Raw genomic sequence first — 24,695 nt, 5'->3', positions numbered from 1 at the left:
GCACCTTTATGAGCACTCACAGCTCTTGCGCTTTACTTTTGAATAAATAGCAAGAGCATGAATAAATACAGCACATTTCATAAAGGCGTTGGCGACATGTTGGCCAACCTTAAACTCCACGGGAAGAATATCAGCTCCTAAATAGACTCTCGCCCCGCTGTTTGATTCATGATATACGGCAAAGTAATAACCTGAACTGTCTTTGTTTGGGGGAATAAATGCCGACTTTCCACTTTTTTCATATCCCTCAATATTTAGTTAGTTAATACTTTCTAAATTTAGCATTTTTTTTTTTGAAGTTGGCTACTATGCCGCGTGTTCGAACGGCTCTGAGTCACATTGAGCTTCAAAGGCAGCGAAAGCAGGTCAGGTCTTAGCGTGTGATGTTTTATTTAATACGCACTCGCACAGGTCCGCCCGCGTCAATGCACATTCCGCTGACTGTCACGTGATGATTGACAGCCGGCCACCACACCGTTAGACATATTGACATCGGGGGCGGAGAGAGAGAGAGATGGACGGTCGGGCGAGGAGACGGCACATTGACGGGGCCAGTGGAGGGAAGAGGAAGGATGGAGCCTCAGGTGTCGGTGAAGAGCGCCGTCAAAAAGATTGAACATGAAATATGAAATGGAAGGAGAGACAGATGGGGAGAGGATGATAAGGATGGAGAGACAGAAAGGGGGGGGGGAGTGATGTGGAGGTGGGAAATGGGAGAAGGATGTTCCGCTGATAGACTGTTGAGTCTGACAGAGTCGGGCTCATGTTCACCGGAGAGAATCACAGCTTCACCGCCAAGTTGCGACCAAAAAAAAGAAACCTCATGAATCATTTGACGTAATTGACTTGTTAAAAAATTGAAACAAAAAATGGAAATGTATATATTTTTTTGCCATTTACATTATTCATGCTTAGTAAATGTAACACGCAACATAAATGTCACACAGCGGGAAGTCGGCAGAAAGTAGAAAAGAACGACTGCCTCGTTTCGCTCCATTGATTTCTCCGACACTTAATTATTTTTTTCTTCATGACCAATTGAGCTCCCAAACTCTTAAACGAAAACTCTGTTCCAATCTTCAGGCTTTCACTTCCACAACAACAATACGTATCATTTATTCTCGACAAGGAGAACGGGTTTGAATGTGCTACCAAGTGAGCGTCAAGGCTAAAGCTAACAAGCTAAAATTAAATGGCACCTTTTTACCATAACATCTGATTGTTGTCTGTAATTTGGAGAGCAGAGCGTGCAAGAATAATAATGGACCACATGCTGCTTCACCACGGAGTATATTTATGACGTCGGATATTTTCGTTTCCAAGCTAACGCTACACTAGTTTTGTTGTTAGCCCCCCTAATATCGTGCCTCCCTCTGAGCTGCTTCCCAAACGGCTCAAGCATGAGTTTCCCATTTGCTTTAAATGCTTGCGCTTTTTTTTGTGTGTACGTGTAGCGAAAAAGAAAGCGAGACATGGAATTCATTTAGTCTGCGGTCGGGTCGGGGTTTTCAAAGTGCTCGGCTTACTCCAAACTGTTTATTTTGGCTCGTGGCCAGATGGATTTATGAAGGAAAATACGTGTCTAAACAAAACCATCTGACACGTCAGATTGATTAATTGTTTTCAAGCCTGCAAAGTTTGAAACCATCTCCGAGCAGTCTGTATCTTATAGAAAAAGATTTTGTTTGTGTTTTTAGAATGGCGGGAGATGGGAAAGGATGACAATGGAACACATCTTGCTATCGATAAATGGAAGTCAACAAAAAAAATGTTGCTTTTTTTTTTTTGTCCGTGTAACCACAGAAGAGCCGATTCGAATCTTGCGTTCAGGATTCAAGACTCAGATACCGCCCTACTTTTTTTATCTATATGCTCGTGATTACAGTCATGCAATAGTCACATGACCCAGGTTGTCTACAGGCCACCGTATCCACTCAGCCTCCTACGCTGCTCTTAGCCTTCTTCTTTGTTCATTTGGAAACCAAAGTGAAAAAAGGCCAGGGGATTTCAGTTCTCTGGAAAAAAAAAAGACGGGACACAATTTGCCACAGTAATAGCTGATGATTTGTGATAATGTGCAGCAGTAATAAGTGCTACTTAATTAGCCATTAGGGAGTCTGAGGAGGGATGTGGATAAAAAGCAAATGGATGGATTTGAAGACCAAGCAATGAACCCCCGCAGCCTCTCCTCCTTCGTTTTTTTTTTAGGAGGGGTTACAAAAGCTCCATGGCGAGGGCTTCTTCTGTCGCCATGGAGACTAATGTTGAAAGCCAGCTGTGGTTTTGTCTTGGAAGCCCATTAGGGTTCTTTTCTTTTCAGTTCCTCGGACTTAGAGTCATCAAACTCGCTGCTCCGTGTCTAACTTGGCGGAATATACGACTTGGGTCAATTAGCTTGCGGCAAATTGTTCGGACACTTTTGGAAGCATGTCAGGATTTTTTTTTTTTTTTAATTCGGACCAATCAGTTAAAAGGTTGTTTGGGTTCTGTTTGTTTGAAGTTAGGTTTGGATGATTTGGGTCAGGTTAAGTTATATAAAAAAAATAGTTCCCCTTTTTGAGTTTCCAATATCTCGCTTTCTTCATATGTGATGCCTTTTATGAGGCAGATCTTTTCCACCTTACCACTTTAAGCAAATATTACCTTCGCCAACACCACATCATCCCTCTGCCAGGAAAATAATGTATTTTTCCGTCGGATCTCGTATTGGATGTGGCTCAGGAGACGCTCCTGAGTGATGTTGTTATCGTTGGAAACGTTGCCTGGGTTCTTTTTTTTTTTTTCTTTTTCCCCGAAGAGCTGATATTGGAGCCTTCGGCGCCTGACCCAAACATATCAGTGGGACAGAGGACCGTCACGCTGAGCCAGGAAGTAGCAGACTGATTGTTATGCGGCGCATTGATCAGCTTTCACAGGACCACGCTGCACGATCAATTTGGTGTGTGCGTTTTTTTTTTTTTTTTGGGTGTGCAGGATCGGGCCGGGCGTTGCGTTGTTTGGGGCAACGAACGGGAGAATCGATAGCTGGGGGCAGAGGGTAATGTCTGGGTGAGTGCTGAGTCTATCCACAGCCATCCCACTGCATCAGCATCAATCATAGCGGAGCTTTGCCGACAACGAGAACTCTAGTGGCGGCTTTTGGAACTGCAGCAGCGCCGAAAACGATTGATGGGGGGGAAAGGGATTGTGAGGCTTTGCCAGAGAAGTGACGAGATACGCCGGATGCTTGTAAAACGCTTGATAAATAAAGGTGAAAAGAAAATCGATAAGCAAGCAAATTAAGGGCCGAAAGAACTTGTCAGGCTTTTATTCACAACGACCGTTTGGCTTTAATCACCGTTTTCAGTCCTGGTTAGTGTTTTCTCCTTCAGTATGTTTCTCTATCGTAAATCCGTTTATTTTTGTTTTGTTATAAAACACAAAGAAAATGTTTTTCCATTTTTTTTTTAATGAAATCAAGTGGGTTTTTTTTGGACAGTGATCGTGGTACAGTCTTGGAACTCAGAATCCCCCGACAGGATAATGGATGGAGGGAGAAAGGGAAGACAGAATACTGTGAAGACAAGCGGAGAAGAAAAAAAAAAAAAGAAAGAAACGTGGCAGGAGAATGAAAAGATTTTCAGGCTGTAACATTTTTATCAATAACCACCAATGGACCATGAGCAGCGAGAAGATGTTGTATCAGCCTTGAAAGAAGGATATTGCAGCCCGGTTGACACACTCCAGACACTTATTGATTTCGACTTGAAGAAAGTGCACCCATCAGCCACTTCATTAGGTACAGCTGCACATCCATTCTCAGATCCCGCACGGGACGCGTCGAAAAAATATTCTTTTGTGAGGGTTCGAGAAAAGGAAAGAAACAGTCCTTAGTCAAGTCGGTCCCTTTTTTTTTAAGCTAGTGGGAAGTCTAGATCGTTCTTTGTCCTCCTGCAAAAATTTGGCATTTGAACAGGGGTGTGTACACTTTTTATAATATAATATATAATATATATAAATTATTTTAAAAATATATATATTTATATATAAATTTATATATATTACATATTTATATATATATTGTGTTAGCGTTAGCACCGCTATCAAAAGCTATGCTATCAAATGTTTTTAAATCCCATCTGTATTTATCTAAGGCAAAAAAAAAAAAAAAATCTGATCGAGACTGAATGGACACAAAGATGATAGAAAAGAAAAAAAAAGAGTGGTGAGCTGAGGGAGCTGGAGTAGGAAGATTTTCCTCGGTGTTTGATGGCAGCGTCAGTCATGCTACACATGTCTGGGAGTCTCCATTCAGCAGGAGAGATGTTCTCTTCCATCCTCCGCTCTGATGCCTGATTGGAACCTACACACACACACAATGTTGGCATCTCGGAGCTGGAGTAAGATGAGATGAAGAATGGTGGCCCCGGGAGGCTGAGTAGCTTTTAAATCCTGAATAGCAGCAATGTTTGGAACACGGGGCCACTTTTGAAGATGGCGGAGACTTACATCTGCTTTGATGTGTTTCGATGAAGCACAAAAACATTTTTAAACGCCCACCGCAAAGGGAATCACGAGATTTTGGGGATATATTTTCTAACAAATAACTTCGATCATTTCTTTGTTATAGTGTATTTGAACACAAATGGTGAAGCAACACATGTAGACAGACATTATGGTCAAGGGAATTTTAATTTCATTTGATGAATCGTGCGTTCATAAAGACATGAGATTATTAAGGCAATACCAACGGTAACGTTTAAAAACTCAGCCGTCATCATTTAAAGCGAAATGAGATCTCGCGTATCAATAAATGATGTTAATTTCCAGTTACATGTGTAATTCAACGGCGGACAGTTGAGCAATTATCTCATTCGCTTTGCTTCTCGTCTCCCTAATGACCTCCACGCCGATTTTTCAAGGCTGCTGATGAGATGATTTCAACATTTCCAATTAAGACGCATTCTGGTGAACAATGAGCTTTTAATAAGGCCGTGTACAAAATGTACCTGTTAAGATCATTTCTCACCAGAGAGCGTTTTCAAAAGGGCACTGGTGAGCTTTTAGTAGCGAGACTGGTTAGGAGTGGGAAAATAATAGAGAGCGAGAAATCCGCCAGGTAGCGCCGAATGATGTCGGTTCCATTGTGTGCAATTTTCGATGAAAGGGGTGACGTCAGGGGAAAGTGCTCGGCCAATTTGAGATCCATTCTTGGGGAAAAAAAAAAAATAGAACAAACAGAACGCTCGAGACTTGCCATATATTAATAATATATCATTAAAAAATATATATTATTGGATTTATTTATATTATTATATATATAATGAAAAGTCAAATATAATAAAAAATAACGCTCGAGACTTGCCATATATTAATAATATATCATTAAAAAATATATATTATTGTATTTATTTATATTATTATATATATTATATAATGAAAAGTCAAATATAATAAAAAATAATTAAAAATAATGAAAAATAAGTATATAAAATACAATAAAAATTACCAACAAGAGTTTTATATCTGATAATATTATGACTATTTGCGAGCGAGATGGCGTGCAAAGTGATCCGCCATTTTGTTTCCTTCCCCCAAGAGCCTTTTTATGTCATAAACTCCATCAAGGCAAATGGAAATCCATTAGGGCATTTTGGAATAACACAAAAAAATCCATTTTGCCACCCTCCACTCTAAACGGACGCACTTTCCGTTGTGGAAATGTAAAAAGCTGGTGAAAGAAACGTGATGATGACAGGATGGAGGGTGTCGTATGAAGTTTGCACAAAAGAAACAAGTGGCAAACATAAGCGAGAATTTTCTAGTCGCTAGTCTCTCGGGTCGGATTTCCCTCGTAACGTAATCACAGAGCATATTTGATAAATGAATTCCGTCTGATTCAAATTATTGAGCAAAATCGGGCCACCGCATTAAAATACAGTAGCGTAGTAGGCCTAGGTGTTCATCCAAATTCTTCGTCGTAAGAAATCACAATTAGTCAAAAGTATGGAGACACCTTTGTATCTAATAATGTGAGTGTTTCAAAAAAAAAAAAATTATAAGCCATTTTAAAGTCCAAAGTCAAAAAGTTTGAGCGTGACATTCTAATCTGTGTTTTTTTCTCCAGCTGTCACCAAAATACGACTCGCTGGAGCACAAATTGAAAGCCATTAAAAAAAAAAATAAAAGCCAATTTGTATCAACAGATCAACTTTTTCGTACGCTTTGAGTGCAGCACACCATTTAATGCTTCGCTTCATTTCCCCCGTTATTTTGCCCAACATCACTTTTCGATTAGTCGGCACGACGAGACGGATGCTTTAATAAACTTCCTTTATTTCCAAATCCCCAAATCACTCATTCCTGCAGAATACAAACCACGACTTCGTTTTATTATCGACGTTATCCTGCGGTGAAATTGCATTTGACGTCGTTTCGTAATTTGCTTTGCTCCGCCCCTTAAAGAGGTCTTGCCGTCCAGTTTAGAAGATTCCAGATTGATGCTTTGATGTCTCACACAGTAAATGCTTGTCCGCAGCAGAAAAGCAAAGCAGGTGCGCACACACACACACACACACAGACACACACACACACACACACACACGTGCACATCGGGGATGGTAAAATGTGCTTTTATCTTAAGGCGGGGATTTGCTTCCAGATTACTCAAGATGCTCCGAGCTCATTTCCTTCTCTTTGTTTTCCTCCCCCTGCAAGCGCTAAAACTCTCCATTTGGAGATTTTTTTTTTTTCTTTTCTTTTCTTCACGTGCCTGCTCCATTTGAGCTCCCACTGCTCCCTGAGTTGATCTACATTCAGGCTTCCTTGGTGTCTCTCACTCTACCTTGCTCCCTTTTCTTTCCAAATACAGAATATAGCGCTTTCTCCTTGAAACATTTGTAACAACTGTATTTCTCAACAAAAAGGTGTCCCTGCAGCAGAGGAGAACAGACCTTCACCTTTAACCTTTATGATGTCAGTTGTAAACGTAAGAAGAAAACAACCTGAGGTGGATTAAAATGCACATTAAATAATGAAAAAAATATTAGTGTTGCATGCAATGGTGAAAGGTTTCTCAAGCTCCTGTAAAAAAAATATATATATATATATATTTGATGCCCTCTAAAAATTTGTAATTACTCATAGATGCCACAAGATGGCAGCAAAGTCTCAATGAAGCTCCTCAATTTACCTGAACATACTTTCTGAAGATCAATTTCTTTTTTTCTTGTAATCTTTGTGAATGCTCACTTTTTTTTTTGTTACATTAAGACCAACATGTCTGCATTGCGTATAATTACCCTAAAAAAAAAATATATACAGAGGGCCCAGAGAGAAGCAGGAGGCGGAAGAACGACTGCCCGGCATTTAATTACTCTTTCATGCGGCTATAAAAGCGAGGAAATGAGGGGGGAGAAGGACGAGGGTTTGAGAGGGGAAGACATTGTTTCGATCTTCATTTAATAATTGAATAATAACCTCCTTAGAGACCTGACCTAGAACCAGCCGAGGAGAAGCCGCATCAGGCATAACGTGAAACTCTGCTGCCCCCTTGTGGCCTTTCAGTAACACACGCACTGCTGCCGGGGTGGAACTTTCCAACTGACTGCATCATTCTGTTCCTGATTTACAGCAGATATGAGCCACGGTCAGTCATGGGAAGAGAAAGATGACTTTTGGATGTCAGGAAAGAATATATTTCTTTTTGTCAAACACACACACACACCAAAAAACTGTCAGACCTTATCTTCCTGTCGGGCATACTTGCTTTTTTAGGGCTGAACACTGCGTAGATTTTGGGCTGATGTACGAGCGTTGGGGTTAGGGGACAACCGAGAAGAGACACGGTCACCCCTGGGTCCATTCTCAAGCGCCGACAAATACTTACCCGCTTTTGTGTTATGAATAACTCAGTTCTGAATTATCCCCGATGCAGAATGATGGATTGGGCCGGGGTTTGTCGTGTCAGTGCTTTTTCTCAAATTTTATTTTTTTGCACAGTCTGCGGCGCGAGGGCTACACCATGCAGGTGAACGTCAACGACTACCTGGACATCTACTGCCCTCACTACAACGACAGCCAGCGCATGGTGGGCACCAGCGAGCAGTACATCCTCTACATGGTTAGCTACCGCGGCTACCGCAACTGCGACCCCCAAATGGGCTTCAAAAGGTGGGAGTGCAACCGGCCGCACGCCCCCCACGCCCCCATCAAGTTCTCGGAGAAGTTCCAGCGCTACAGCGCCTTCTCGCTGGGCTATGAGTTCCACGTCGGGCAGGAGTACTACTACATCTGTAAGCGGCCTGTTGCTCTTCAGTCGTGGCTTTTTATTTCATCGTTTTTTTTGGGTTTTTTTAGCCACGCCCACTCACCACCACGGCCGAAGCTGCCTGAGACTACGTGTGTACGTCTGCTGCTCCACAGGTGAGACTCACTTTGATCCCTGGCCTGTCCAGTCGTGAAATATTAACCTCTCCTCCCCGGCGGACTCCATCGCCCTTCATTCTTTTTTTTCCACTCGACCCCTCCCCTCCCCAACGCTGCCGTGGCTTGTCAGTCAGAGCGCTCCTGGCCATTTTGTTAACCCCCATGCTCTTCCCCACGCTCCTCTCTCTCTCGAACGTGTCTGTCAAGCCGTCTTCTCAGAAGTAATTAAAAGCCCTTCGGTCAATAGTTTAACCCTCGCTCCTTGGCCCCTCCCCTTCTCTCTTAGCCTCCGACGTCGACGGCGAGCCGGAACCGACCGAGGCGGACTACACGCTTAGACCGGGCCTAAAAATGGACGACGTCGGTGAGTCATTTTTTCCGCCAGCGTGGAAAACATCTTTGAGGCACATGTGGATGTAACAAGACACACTCGTACTTGTTCGCACTGGAATCACAGCTGGGGTGGCGGAGTAGGTGCCAAACATCATAAAAGAACATCAATGTTCTTATAAACAGGTGGAAATCTTGAATTGTTTCACACAAATGATAGTTTTATATTTGAAGAAGGATTTTCGTCCTGAAAACATTTTTTTTGTGTGTGTGTGCTGAGAGCTCATATGCTCTTTTTTTTGATTGACTGTCGAAAGCCCCTCAGCGAGCCGGTGGGATATGCTCCAGCCACCGGAGGCTTTATGCGGATATATTTTTTTCCAGCGCCGACACGTGTAGGCAGAAGAAAGATGCGCAATATTCTCGTATTTGTGATTCCGCGGACACGCCCACCACAGTGTTTAATAGTGCCTTTAATTCGTTTCATCATTTTGCAGCCTTAATTCGTGATTTTATTTTGCATTTTTTTTCGAATCCCAACCCCCGAGCCATATGTTTGACACCCCCTAAAGTATGACAAACGTGATGAGTCAATTTGGGGGAATTTAACTGGTTTCTTCCATTAAGTTACAACATATCAGCGAGTCTTCAATTGCACAGCAGCTGATGTCACCCGAATGATGCTAAATCTGTCAGCGCTGATTTAGCATCGGCAGCGCAGCGGGCAGTAAATCGCTAAGTGACAGACTCAATTAAACGTCTCGTGCGCTAGGTGGCTTTACAAAAAAAAAAAACAATGTGCACTTGGCGAGGTCTTATGTAAGCCACCACGTGGGCATCAATCCTCATCCTGTCAAGTCTTTGCACTCTTCTGTGACAGCTTGTAAAATATGTTTGCTATTAATCGGTGCGCGTGTGTGTTTGCCTCGTAAATCAGTCCGGTCGCACAACTGTCGTGAGAAAAGTCATCACTGCTGCGGGTCTTATGAACCGACCTCGGACGTTCTGTCCTGTTCTTCTTCTTCTTCCTGAGGTCCATTTTTTTGTGCAACCTCCGTATTTTTCCATCCCGTTTGATCCTGCCTAAGAATGCAGACAAGGTGGGGAAACCTTTGGAAATTTCAGAGGTTCCCCCCCCCCTCCCCCACACTAAAATTTTAATCTGTTTTCATTCCAATTGCAGACAAAAAAATCCTTCAAAACAGTCATTATTTTGTTCCCTATTGAGTTTTTCTCGTTATGTAACGTCCAAAAATGTCTGCGCCTCTCCCGTGGAGAATTTAAAAGGAACGAGATGTTTCCGTCGCCGGCTGTGTTCACGCTCACAACGGCGCAAGCGACTCTTTCTATCTATTTTGAGCTGGATATTTATTTATTTATATATATATGGTTGCTTATGTAATGCGAGAGTCAAAAGTTAGCATAGCAGCCGAGCGAACCTTCGAACAAGCGCGTAAACAAACTTAACAAGCCGAGGCGTCTCCTCGACTGACGTCTAATTACACTTGTCGCGACACATTTTTAATTACTGTTATTCACCTTTCACGCTCAGGACGGCAGCCGGTTGCAAATCAGCCGGCTTATTGTCACCGCCGCGCCCGTTTCACTCAGCCCGCCCTTCCCTGTTTACGACACTCGCGCGATTCGATTACATCTGGCGTGAACAAGGTTCAGGTTTCAGCTTCTGACCAGCAGGTCCGGCCATTAGCGGAGAAATCAGAAGCTTTTTCTTTAATGGCCTTTATTATCGCGGCAATTACCGCTGACGACGTGTCGGACGACCTCTTCCAGGAACATCGGGGAGTCACTGATGAGAATGTAACGTTAGTCACACGGCCGCTTTTAGCATCGACGCGAGGCCGTTTAGCGCCATTTTATTTTTAACTACAATTGTCTCCAACATTGATGGACTGCAACCTCAAATTTTTTTCTGAGACTCCGGTCGACTTCCAAGATGCTCGGAGAGGATATTTAAAAGAAACGTATAACTTTGCTAGTCAGCGCCATAAATGTCATAGTGTCAGAAAACACAAATGGTGCAGCAAAACATGTAGAGAGACAGTATAAATTAATGTAAAAATTACTTATATTCCTTTTGGTGAATCTCCTCTTTTTTTGTGTTGGTATGAATATATTGCACTGCCCCCTGCTGGCCATGTCATGCACACCCAAGAGAGCCATATTAAATTAATCACCATTAGTTGCATTTATTCAATTATATTTTGTGATCATATGATTTTATATAGCACAATATTATAGAGAACTTTTTTGTATAAAATAAAATGTTTTTTTGTGGGAGGCTGAAACATAATTTTGATTGAACGTAAATATTTTAAGCAACTTGTAACGGTCATTTAATTCCTGGACTCTTTTCAATATGATTAATTATTTTTTTTTGTGAGTAATTACGCTTAGGGCAAAGTGTGTTGAGGTTAAAATGCTGATGAAAAAGCTTTCATAATGAAGTTCATCAAATCACCTCACTCACAAACACCGCAAATGACAGCTGCTGTCTGGAATTGTTCTGACAACCATTTGAAGTCAGTGAGGTCAAAACAGGTTCCTGGCCTGTGTTGGGACTTGAATCTTCCCAACAGGGCAGTTTTCCCAGACTATAAACCTATTATATAAATATTTATGCGGTTTCGCCAGACCTTCGCAAAAGTTCACCCTTGTTACGTTTAGCCTGCGTTTGTGCTAACTCACCACAATGCCCGAGGACATGTTTTCTGACAACAAAGATATGACCTCAAAGATTTTGTGCAAGCAGCTTTTTATCTCTTACCATTCCCACGATGGCTCCAGTTACGTAACGTGATAATCGCTCTCTTTGATTAAAAGGATACACTGTTAGAAGACGAGTCCAGTACGTGCTGCTGTTTTGGTTAGCAACAGAGCGCAAAGCAGGTGTCGTCTCATCATGACATGAGTCTGCTGTCTGCGTGAGCAGCTGCCAGACGATATCCACCTTTTTTTTTTGTGTATTTCAGCACCATGAATAACAAAAATGTCTGCTGACCCCGCCGTTAGTCGGCTGGGTCCGAAGGCGTGTCTGACCGCACGCCATGAAGTGCGGCGAGACAAAACTTGCTATGACCTCACCAGGTGTGTGTTTTCCTCGTGTGTGTCAGCGCAGAACAATAGAAGCGTTATAATAACCGCTGACACGTGCTGCGGGCGTCACTCCGGCGCCTGTCGGCTTTTTTTTTTCCCTTTTAAACATTACCGGACAGTTAATTAGGTACAAGCGAGATGATGGAAAATATTGACGCAGTTTGCACTGATTGATTTAGCAATAAATGTATTGTTCTTGACCTTTGCAATATTGCATCACCCCCTTCAAGATGAATATTTCAAAGTAAATGAATTCCTTATTTTTCTTTCTTGTCTCCCTCAGATGAATTTAACCCTTCTGTCCCCAAGCTGGAGAAGAGCGTGAGCGGTAGCAGCCCGTCCCGGGACCGCCTCCTGCTCACCGTCACCATGCTGCTGCTGGCCGCGCTCTTCGTCTCCTAGCAACGGCCGTCGCATCAGCGTCACCATGCCAACGAGCCTTCGGAGGGTGGACGGGCGGGCGGCCGGGCGGGACAGTGAAGATGCAGTTTGTGTATGTGTAACGTGCGTGTGTGTGTGTTAAATCATACGCGCCACATAAAGCATTTATAAAAGTGGCAACATCAGACTGAAATTATTAAATAATTGTAAAAAAAAAGAAAAAAAAAACGTCATTAAATCCACCCACGCTTTTGATTGGCTGGTTCACTTCCTGTTGCTTCGTTGTCATGGTTACACGCAACAAATTGAACTCAAGTGGATCTAATGGATGTTTCCTGGAACTTGATGGGAACATTGAGGAGCGATGGAGGACTGGTTTTTTTTTTGCCCAGCAGAAGATGAACACAACTTGGGACTCCTGCTTTTTTTTTTTTTTTTTTCATCATTTCCACTCACAGTTAAGGCGAGGGGGGGAATCACTCGTAAAAGCATTTAAATGTCCGAGGTTAACAAAGCACACGCGTGCACAGTCACGGCTGAGCATCCCTGCATGTGAACACTCAGCAATATTGAAGAGCGATGAAGGAGTGTGTCGATCTTTCAATCTGTGAACGGATCCAACCCGCCACACTTAATTCAAAATTCAAAAATATTGAAAAAAAAAGCAATGTGAAGATGGAGAGGTTGTGACCAGCCAAAAAGTCAACCACTACTACTCCAATAACAACCAAGGAGAGCGTTCCCATGGCAACTAGCACCTTATTTCACCATGGTTACCAATTCCCCCTGCCAGTCAATCATAATGGACAATATTCGGGACGGACTCTGATGAACCACCCTCACATTCAAACCACGTGAGGCGTTCAGGCGTGCGTGTAAATGTCAAACCCGAACCGCGAATGAACATTTAAACGTTTTGAAATGTAATGAAAGTGGGGGATTTTTTTTTTTCTACAAACTTGAAACTCAGTGTCCTTCAGTGTAGCTTTCATTTGATTGTTTTTTATTATTATATTATTATTATTATTACATTTCTGTGACGTGTCTTTGTTAATGGTGATGGAATATAATTGAGCCATATGTTAACTTGGGCTGCATTGCAAACTTTGACGCATTACAGACAAGGTTGTAGAGCCTATATGTGTGAAAAGCTTTTTTTTTTTTTTTTATTATATTGTACAGTAGTCTGCTTTTAAAATAATGTGGCCTTTGCAATCATCTCTGAAACTATATGTGTATATATCTATATAGATATATAGATATATATGATTATATTAGTATCCAATGCAACACATATGGACTCTATTGTCTCAGCGTGATGCAGCCCAGGTGTATATTTGGCTATGAGGGTGGGGAGGGAGGGTCAATCATTCTTGCACTTAAGAATTTAGAACACAAAAGAAAGTACGTGTGAGTGTGTGAAAGTGTACGTTGTCTGGCGACACAACAGAAGCATTTAGTAGTGTTGGAAACAACAGTTACAATCATGTTTACCTTCGGACCGGAATGACTTTAAATGTAAAGCGAAGAAACAAAACAAAGCATAACAGAGGTTCTAACCATGAGCGTGATAACGAAATAATACAAATCCTACTTTTAACAAGATGTGCTTCCTGTTTCTTTTATTTGTCTCAACAAACACATCAACACAATCTGGGGTTGTTTTGGAGGATGTGACAAAATGGAGGGGTAATCCAATCCCGGAGGACAGCTGGAGGTGTTGTAGCGGAGTGTGTGCGTGCTGTGGAGATAATGTCAGATTGAATTTTTTTATTTTTTTTTTACATATCAAAGTTGACGCCAATAATGCTTTGACATGCTCCGACGGATAAGAGCTGCCGTCACCTGCTCGGCACGTGAGGGATTTCAAATGGAGGGCCATGTTTGTGCAACAGGTTAAATGTCGGGAAGAGTAAACACAAGTGGCTCACTGTGGTGGAGCATCCAGTTGAACAAAAAATACACAACCTCCTGAACGCCTCATAAGAAAGTTCTAGATTCTAAAAAAATATTATTTTCGTCACGGGCCGCATCATGGTCATAGTTTGTCATTAAAATTGTCAACCCAAATAAATGTATGAACGTCTCATATTGTATATATAGTATAGGCTACACAACAAACTGATGAATAACTAGTTTTTAAAACAGAGACTGATAAAAACGTTAAAAATGAAATATTGAAATCAAATATTTAAATATAAATTATTTAAAAAAATTAATGGTAATAAAAATTGTTAATAATATCTCTATTTTTTTTTAAAGTGAAAACAATTTGAAATTTTGGAATTGAAATCGATACACAATCTGTCTTCGCGGGCCACCTAAAATGATGAGGCGGGCCGTAGCTGGCCCCCGCGCCTTGGGTTTGACACCAGTGCTCGAGAAGCTCAGGTGTGTGAAACGAGGAAGCTGGATCGGACCTTCCTACCCTCGTTCGAAATGTTTACAAGTGTCAAACAAGTTGATCATTTAACAGTTAGGATTGCATTTGGCAAACATTCTTTGCTAAACAAGGTAAGAAACATTAGCTGTAATGTTTTTTTCTTTTGTTAATTGGAGGCCTGGTTACAGCTCCTGGTGTTAGCTAGCTAAGCTAAAGAAGCTAAGCTTTATCCACAAAGTTGCTTCTATCTGTTTTTTGTCTGCCTCAAGATTTAATGTTGCCTTCTTGTGTATTATTATGTATGCTCGTAAACAGAATCATGGTCATTTGTTATATCTATAACTTTAATAAGTTTCACTTAATGAGCTCTAATGGGCGACACTGACAGTTTAGCTTAGTTAGCCAAACATTACCCTCAAGGCTATAGTGGTTAGCATGGTAGGCGTCGGATGTAATTAGCGGTACATTAGGAAATGAAAACTTCCTCCCAATTGTTAAATTGCAGCCAAATAGCACATAGTAATCCGAATTAATTAAATTTCTCTATTGAAACACTCAGTAATCACTGGACTTGGCAGCCGCCAAGTGTGACGTCATGGAAAAAAAAGTTGCCATTCAATATTGCTGGCAGTGATTTTATTTGATGTCATGGATCACGTGCATTATTGATTGGAAATAAGAATACTGCTAATGTTATAGAAGTTAGTTTTAACGATTTTACATCAACCAATGATCCGACTGTCTAGCTCGAACTTTATATTTTGCACAAGTGAAGTGAATTTTGTATTATTTTCTACTAAGCACACACAAAAGCAAAGAAGTGGAACAGAAGACAAACAGGATGGATGACACATCTTGACTAATGGAGCTTCGGAGAAAAATTCAGTGTCAGACAGAAGATGTGACTCATGGTTTGGACCTATTACCTTTATTTCAGGTAATGTTTTACACAAAAAAAGTAGTGCCTCAAGGAGAGACGCTGTAATAATGATGACTAATGGCTGACAAGTGTTATTTGTAAGAGGGAGGGAAAAAAAGGCATTGAGGCGTTTGATTTAGTCAGGCGGGATAATGTTCAGCCTTCGAGATGCTTTTGCCTCTATTTTTCACTTTTATTTTCCTTTATGTTCATTTACAGTGATCATTTGACTCCTCGGCGTAAAGTGTCAAGCCAGAATATTTGCATTGAACGCCATAATGCGCCATTGAGCTGGTGAGTCATTTTTTTATTTCACTATCAAGGTGTGCAACCAAATATATTTTTTTGTAATGTAAAATATTTGCCGATGTGCTATGGGTTTGTTTCTTTTCTGTCAATAAACTGCAGTACCGCCCCAAGCCACAGAGCGTCGCTGTAAAGCGCTTCCTCTCAGTTAGGCTCCATTGTTATCTTTCATGAGCAAAATCTGTTCAAGTCACAATGGCCATTGTGTAACTCGAGTCATCGAGATTAAACGGCGGATTTACTTTATCGGGTTATGAGTGCTGAGGTCATGAACGGAGAGAGATGCACTCACAACACCGCGTTGACAACAACTATTACCACAGGATTTAATTCCCTATCATTGACAAGTCAAGGTCTTGCCTTGAAAGTCACAAAGAAAAAATAAATCGCTTTTAATCCATCTTCTATGGACTGCATTATTGCGTTGGCATCCACACATGGTCTGAATAGTGGTTATGAAAAGTCTACACACCCCTGTTTTCACATGCCAGTACCAAGGCCTCAAACTAAAAAATTTCTTTAATATGATAATTCATTGTGAATCAAAATTTTGGATGCCCGAAGCTATACCAGGTGGAGCGGGGGGGGGCCCAGTTTGGCGGCCATGTTTGTTCCAACGACTACCTTGCGAATGAAAGACGTCACGTTCCATCTTGAATAATTTTGTCTTTTCTCCAAGTGGAGCCACCTTTCTGTTTCCAACACCTCCAAGGCGTTAACAGAAGGTTAACCATCGCACTTGATCACGTTGCAGCCTCGTGAGATGCTAACGGGATTTTTTTTTTTTCCTCCCCCACCCCCCCAGTCACGTTAGCTTCTATCTTGACACAAAACTTTTTTTTTTCTGTTAACAAAAAAAATATAGATAGAGCTGGAAGAGCTATGGCCCTGTCTCGACACGGCTTTGGCAATTTTCTTCTCCTAGTCTCCAGCAGATTCCACAACACACTGGATGTTTTTCTCTTCTACTTGATCTCATCAAAGAGAGTCACCGAGCTGACTGTGACAAATGGCCCTGTCGCTGGATAACCTCCATTTCTCTTGCCGTCTTTGCTGTTTGGACATTTTGCTTTCCCTCTCCTGACGGCTCCTCCCTACAGCTTATGGATGACTTCATTTTCACACTGTCTGCACTGCTTTCAAGTTGTTGTTGTTGTTGTTGTTGTCTCCGTCCCGCCTTCCTATTGGCTACTTTGACGCTGTCACTTGCCCTCAGATTGATGCTCGGCGAGTTAGTCACGGACCAGTTTTTTGTCCGCTCTAAGTTTAGCCGCAATTCTGTATTTCTGAGACAGCATCTGGACTGCAGAAGCAGATGGGAGGGTTATATTTATTCTCCCTCTCACGCTCGGCCAAAGCCGACTCCAACGCTGTATTTAAATAGAATATACAAATGCGAGGTTGACTTTTAAAACTTTAGGATAAGAGCAATTAAAAGTAAAACGGGTCCCATAAAAGGTGGAGAATTGACTTTTTAATTGCTTGTATTCTAAGACTTTGTTCTCGCGAGTGCCCGCCCATCAAGTGTGAAATTAAGGGTAAATGTTTTGCCATCTGTTATCGACTTCTGCCTTTTATTTGTATTTATTTCCTTTACTTCAGATGGATCTGTGGGTTGGCTTATAAATATTCAACAAATTTGATAACTAAAAAGAACATTTTGACTCCTTTTAAAATCATTTTCATCCGTTGAGTTTCTCCCGAACTGCTCGCCCACCACTCTCCCCCCCCCCCCCCCCCCCCCCCCTTTTTGCGAAGATGCTCTGACGCAAGCATGTGATTGGCTGATTCACGTCACGTGGGAGGCGTCGCAATCCGCACATATTTCCATATGTTCATCCATGTACGAACCGGAAAAACATCATTTAGCACGGAGACATTCTTCACACTAATCTTCGGCATGATTCCAATTTGCCCCGCCCCCTCCCAAACGTAAACAATTAAATGCTCCCCACCCTTGCCATATGTTTTTGTTTGCCTTACAGTAGCTGGTGCAAAGCGAGCGCAGGTGTTAAAGAGAGCAGACCGCTTATCGGATCGACTTAATGGCTTTAGATCTCATTTATTCCGAGTGGCGGTTTAAATGTCCTTCCTCGGTATCTAATCAGAAGCTTATATGACGGCAGGTTGCAAGAAAAACAGCTTCAGGCATGTGAGGCTTGTACAATTTGTCAAAACCGGTCATTGTGGGAGAGAAGAACGACTTGTGAAGAATGTGCAATCTCTCTGGTCGATTATCTTTTCTCTTGCAGACAGCTAGTACTTTTTAAAAACATTTTGCGGTAGATAAAGTCTTTGGAAAAAATGCTGAAGTATTGTGCGAAAGCTGAATAATACGATTCCAGCGTGCGTTGACAATGTTCTTCGGTATGACATCCACGATGTCTCTTTGGCGAGCGAGGTCAGTTTTGCACAACAATGATGGATAAGTTTGAAAAATCTCAAAGGGAAATAATGGAGATGCTGAGGTTCCGAGTAGAAGTTGCCTGGGTCTGGATCAGAAGCAGAAGAGAGAAGGTGGTCAGAAGACAAAGCCTCTGAATGATGTTCTGTTTGGACATCTTGTTTGTCCACGAGTGTAGAACTACCAACAACATTCCCGTGAAGCTTCGAAAATCATGATCCTGAGATTACGTTGCAGGAATTGAGAGTAAATCCCTAGCTCAGGAGAAGATCTTACCTTGGGGTCTTGTTTGATAGCAGACAGACTTCCATTTTTTCTTTGAAGTCTCCATTACATGATAGACAAGAGGCTGAAATGAGTTTGTCTGGAATCACTCTTGGAAATTTGATATGGATCTGGATTATTGAGTGACTCGAGGCTAGTTGAGAAAACAACAAGGGCTCCAGTAGGAGGCCCTGAGGCACACCAAGGAGGGGAACTCTTGTCTCTGCTGGAGACAGGAAAGTCTGAGCTGCTTTGACTTCTTAGATAAGTGGCAAGAAAAGTCTTTGTAGATGGACGCTAGGCAGTCATGTGATTTGATCCAACCGACAGATAACCCACACATGAAGCTTGCTAGCGACATGACGGGTGGCAATCAGTCACACTCGTCTGATTCATCGTGAACCCACACGACCTTCCACTCCAAAGCGCTCGTGAGACATCTTCGTGGCAGCGAGGGACCAAATTTCCAAATTAATGCCAGGCGCCAACTGGTGCACACCAACACGTGGCTGCAAACGTGGTCATCACATGCGGCATCTCCACCCTCCTGACCTCCATTCCATCTCGTGAAAAATCTGAAAATCAACAGTTTCAAAATCAGGCCCACTTGTGATATTTCAATAATCGTTTTACACTTGGATCTAGGATCACACATTCGACACGGCCGCCGTTTGAGAACATTTCGATACTGACGGTCACCGTGGGACAATGTGCGAGTCTATTGTCGAATTAATCGGCATCGGTCCACTTGGCCGCCGAAGCAGTGCGATGTTCCGTCGTTGGTGTCCAAGGAGCAAAATAAAAGGCTTATACTGGTAATCCACACAATTTGGTCGGAGTAGCGGATAATAGCTCGACGTGGCATATGGTGATGCGTCGACATGTCCCGAGATTTCCTCCTAATCTCGCCGTACTAATTTTATGTCCCGATCACACGGACGTCATTTCCTTCTCCGCAAACTTGTAAAATCGTTTCCACTTTTAAGTCCTTAAAATGCCTGATGACTTCCGAATAAACAGATGAACCGTCTGGCCGCCACACACACACACACACACACACACACACACACACACACACACACACACACACACACACACACACACACACACAAGGGCTGTGGGCACGTTGCAACTTGCTGCGTACTGCTTGAACCAAATCGAGGAATTAATGAGGGAAGAAATAACAGGCTGTCATGGCGGGATACTGTAGTGTGTGTGCGCGACTTGTTAAAATCTGGTCTGGCTGATTTTTGTCGTGACAATTAATAATAACACTGTCTGATTAAGGCAGAGCGGCGCCATTTTGATTCATGGTGGCCTCAATACATTTTATTGTGGAAAAGGGTTTTGATGGAAAGTTTTTGGGTAAATAAACGATTATGCTTGTGTTGCAATGTCTCTCCTGATAAGATTGTTTTGGCCTGTGGCCAGTTAAATTGATATATTGTTCTGGGTTCGTTTGGACGCATGGTTTGTTTTTAGTGGCTTTGTTTGGTTGCTTCGTCAGCAAAAAAAAAATTCTGATGAATCATTTTGAACGGGAATTACATGTAGTAGAAGGCATTAAATGTTGGTGCAAATCCCGATAATTGCTAATGTTGTCATTTTAAATGAACCAGGAAGTGGGTTTCTGACAAAAAAAATGGACAGAAAAATTTGGTGGTGAACCATGAGGAATTCTTTTTGACATTTGTGTCAAAAAAATCCTCGCCACAGAATGATTTTATGCTATCTTCCTTGACGCAGGAATGCTATCATGCTATCATGCTAATATACCAAGTCAACCCAAAAGAGTTCAAGCTTATGCATAAGTTCTGATCTTTTCTTTTGGACACCTGGACTACTATTCAAATCGATTAAAGCCATCTCAAGCCCACACACACACACACACACACACACCTTTAACTGCACCTGAGCAATTTGCAAGCTCGACAAAAAAACTTCGTGCCATGCTGTCATCATTGTGTCTGCATTTATACTCGTCGGCACATGCACGCACGGGAACCAACCACCCATCCTGGAACATCAGGGTCACCATCCCGACAGTATTGTAGCCTAAGCCTGTAAAATGAGTCTGCTTCGATGGCCCCCGGCACACAAATAACCGCTCTCATTTAGTCAAGACATGCGCTAAACCTCCACTCATCTTCTTATCTCATGTAATTACAAATCAACATTGGTGCGGCTCCTCCCCGCACTGCCTAAAAGTTACCTCCAAATCATTGAGGAGGAAAAAAAAAAAATGGTGGATTATGCTGAGCTGTTTCATTATTGGCCTTCACATCTGTACCCTTTGTGCGCTCGGGAATTGCTCGAGGCTAAATATAGCCTGAATGGATTTGTTTTTCATTACTTATCTAGATGTACTTTGGACTTATTTTGACTGAATGTAAAATAAACGCAAACAAAACATTCACGTGGACAGATTTCATACATTTGTCTTTTGAGTAAAAGGCTTTTGATAATAACAAAAGCATTTTTTTTGGGCGCTAAAAAACGCTAACGAAAACAAAAACCTGTTCAGGGAGTAACCCCCATTAGGTGGAGTGACTGACATGTCAACAACACGTTCATAAAAAGTGAGTCAGATGTTATGAAAGGCACTCGAGAAGTTGAAGAATACTTCAAGTTCCAATTATTATTTTTTTTAGCAGTTAAAAAGCATTTATGAGCCAAAGCGTTTCAAATCGAGTGTCAAACATGGAGGAGAGCGTGTTGTGATATGGAACGTCCTCCCTGGTGTTAATTAAATGATGTGACTGCTGACAAGATGGATCAGGAGGCGGAAAGAACTATTGGAGCTGCTCGCATTCAAATTAACGCTACAAAAGTGACACTTGAGCAAGGACCCTAAACGTTCTGTGAAAGCAATTTCACTTTCTGAAGGCAATTAAATCGGATTTTATTCAATGGCCCAGTGATGTTAACCCAGTAGAGCTTGACTTACTGAAAAAAGAAAGCAGCAAGAAACTTCACAATTAGGATGTCCAAGGACTCCAGACAAGTAATAAAATAATGGTAATATTTACAACTGTGCCGCTTTATCAATTTAGTTTTGGGTTTGAGCTATTGGACATGGAAGTTCTGGATGTAAAATGTTCAATATTTTATCATTTAGTTGCTAATTAATCATAAGTTGTTGTCCTTTGTTAGCATTTCACGTGGTGTTCCTCAAGGTTCAATCTTAGGGCCCATTCAGATTCTGCATACTTCCTCTCAGATGTCTTGGAGGCATCTCATACCATCTCCCTGCAGATGACCTTCAGCTTTTTTTTTCTTCTTTTAACTCCCACTTAAGTACACAAACTCAATTGTAGAAACCGAAAGAACAACTATGCCACGTTCATCATCTGGAGCTTCTAAGAATCAATATATATCTTAACATAAGAACATCAATCTTGATTATTAAATGCATTCATGTCGGTAGATTGCTGTAGATGTGTTTTGCTAGTCCAGCTCGGCTTGCTTCACCGACCAATCAGATGAGGGGAAAAATCCTCCCATGGAGGACACTCTGTCCCTGTCAGGACGAATTTGAAATCTGATTTAGTTAAAGAGAGCAGCCTCATTCCTAATGTCATTTAAAACATACCAGCCAGAACATCTGATTCCAAAAGCCTCGATAGACACCGAGAAGCTCCTCAAATAGTAGTTGCGCAATAACGAGATCCGTCATTAAGTTCCATTAGCTTCCCGACCGACTTTCTCACCAATCTGGCCTGACCTCTGACCTTCACATGCCACGAATACCAGCTGCTTCCATATCTCCAACGAGATGCGCGGACGGGTTACAGGCCATTGTGCGAGCCAGACATTGTTTTGCTAGCGATAAATCTCTGCTGGTATAACCTCTACGTGCACATTCTGCTCCAAAATATTTCATAATAAAGATCAAGCCAGCGTTGATCTCGTTGTCGTGATGCAAAAAATAGAACTGAACTGCATCTGTACGTATATAGCATGCCATCTGTTTGAGCTTCGCCGTGACTGTACGCTAACTCGCCTTGCTTAAATTGGAATTTGTTTTGCGGAACGCTAACAAATGCGCCGACTTAATGCTCTTGTTTTCTTTGAGGGAAAAAAAACGGATCAGAACCAACTGTGTCTTTTTGTTTGTAATTGTTGGCACAAGAGAACTTCTGCATCGCATGCAGGTGGTAAACTGTGTGAAGCCAAAAAAAAAAAAAGCAGATGTAATGTTTTTCAACCCCCGACAGCTACCAGCTGTGAGTTTGCTGCATCGACCACTGCGCTGCCAGTAAAAAAATAATTCTTGTTTTGATCTGCTAAAACGACCTTAACAAGCAAACCCGCGCACGCTCCGACGTATCGTCGACATGTTCATCGAGACGTACACCGAAACTCCGATTTATTTATCTTCCACCTCCCTTAAACGTAAAATGAGCACTTAGCTTATGTACACAAGATAAATGTGTCCTCTCGTAAGAACACGCAATCACGGCCTAAGATTTACCGTTTGTGGCTTCCGTGTAGACAGCGGTCGTATATTTGCGTTTCAAGGAATATGGATTGCCATGACGATGATATATATAACGAAACCCCCGAGGTCAAACGCAATCGGTTCCGAGACACTGCTTGTTGTTTCGCCGGACTAAATAATGAAGTGTTACAAAGACAAACGTCAATACTGTAACCAAACAAGCTAGCTAGCTAGCTAGCTAGCTATGTATGTATTTATTTATTTATTTATTTATTTATTTAATTTATTTCCCCAAAAATATTTTTATACATTTATTTCTATATATTTATTTATTTATTACTAAATAATGAAGTGTTACAAAGACAAACGTCAATACTGTAACCAAACAGGCTAGCTAGTTAGCGATTTATTTATTTATTTATTTATTTATTTAATTTATTTCCCCAAAAATATTTTTATACATTTATTTCTATATATTTATTTATTTATTTATTTATTTATTTTTATTTGATTTTACAGAATTTTTAGCTAAGCTTAAAATCTCACAAAGCAAGTTTGACTTTGGGCGGGGGGGCAACCGTGAATTACACTCCTTATTAATAACACATTTTGCTTTGATAGTCTTATAGTGTCTTTAATTAAAATCGGTGTTAAGCTGAACTAGTGTTACACACACACAGACCTGGATACAGCGACAAAGACACACACATAAATGAATCCCCTCATTAACACGCATCCTGCAGGCTGCCCTTGATTCGTTTTGGCATCAACGGCATGTTAACACGCGCGTGTATCGCGAAGCTATTCATTCTAGTTTGCCGCCTATAAATACGCCCGCTGCCCTCCATATGCGCCACGTCCAGAAATAACCGCAAAGTAATAGAGAAGAGATTATAAGGCAAGATGGATGGCCGGACAAATGCATAATAAAGACAGAGAGGGAGTTAAAAGGTGGGATTACAGCTACAGCGCGATGTCACCGGGGCAGGACTGGAGGTCAAGCGTGATGAATGGAGGGAGGGATGGAGGAAAGTAGTAATCTGGGAACATCTGGAGTGTGGTGGCATGGAATAGCACACAAACACAGTAGCGCTTCTACTTTGGGCTGCATGGAGGTGATAAATTAGGTTAGCCAAAGAAGCTACGCGCTACAACTGGAAACAATCCAGCTTGTCAGCATCGACGGGAAATAACCGAGTGTAAATAATAAATATTACTTAATATTTAATAGATTTTTCCCCAGGTATCTGGACTTATTTAATTTAATATTTAATTTAATTTTTTTATTTAGTGCCCTATATTTAAAAACAAGTGCAATATTACAAACATTTAATTTATAGTTCAAGTCTTAAAATGGCCCCCCTCGCGTATTGTAATTCCATTAAAAGATATTTAAACACTTTTAAAACAATTTGTGTTTCAACATAAAATTATTTAATTTAATTTTTTTTAGTATCAAGTCCTACTAAATGACTGGGGAGTTTCCATTATTGCTTTCTTGAAAAGTTAGCAAGTTGACAGGTTGACAGGTCCTTTCTTCCGTTCACCATTATGATTACGGTAATCGTTTCGTAAACAAGACATTACTCAGTCTCTGCAATTCGAGCTCACATTTAAAAGCAGAAAACAAGCTTAACAAGCGAGCAAACCTGATTTGTAACTTCAAATTGAATAGGGTAAAGTGTTCTTGCCACGCGTTGTTGTGTCAGACAAAGTGAGTCATGCTAAGTGTAGCACGTGGTGGAAA

General features: G+C 41.5%; 1 protein-coding gene across 3 annotated transcripts in view; it reads left to right on the top strand.

Annotated features, from left to right (window-relative positions):
• efna3b (ephrin-A3b) overlaps positions 1 to 13,834 on the top strand; it is a 55,076-nt gene extending 41,242 nt beyond the window's left edge. For all 3 annotated transcript variants that reach the window (XM_049731029.1, XM_049731027.2, XM_049731028.2), the window contains 4 exons: positions 7,981 to 8,273; positions 8,338 to 8,403; positions 8,693 to 8,770; positions 12,134 to 13,834. In XM_049731029.1, coding sequence (XP_049586986.1) covers positions 7,981 to 8,273; positions 8,338 to 8,403; positions 8,693 to 8,770; positions 12,134 to 12,252 — 556 coding nt within the window. In that variant the 3' untranslated portion in view covers positions 12,253 to 13,834. The remainder of the gene's footprint in view (positions 1 to 7,980; positions 8,274 to 8,337; positions 8,404 to 8,692; positions 8,771 to 12,133) is intronic.
• The last annotated feature ends 10,861 nt before the right edge of the window (positions 13,835 to 24,695 follow it).

This window comes from Syngnathus scovelli, chromosome 9, assembly GCF_024217435.2.
Source record: "Syngnathus scovelli strain Florida chromosome 9, RoL_Ssco_1.2, whole genome shotgun sequence".
Classification (NCBI taxonomy): Eukaryota; Metazoa; Chordata; class Actinopteri; order Syngnathiformes; family Syngnathidae; genus Syngnathus; species Syngnathus scovelli.
The sequence above is the reverse complement of the archived record's forward strand: the minus strand, read 5'-3'. Positions and strand labels throughout refer to the sequence as shown.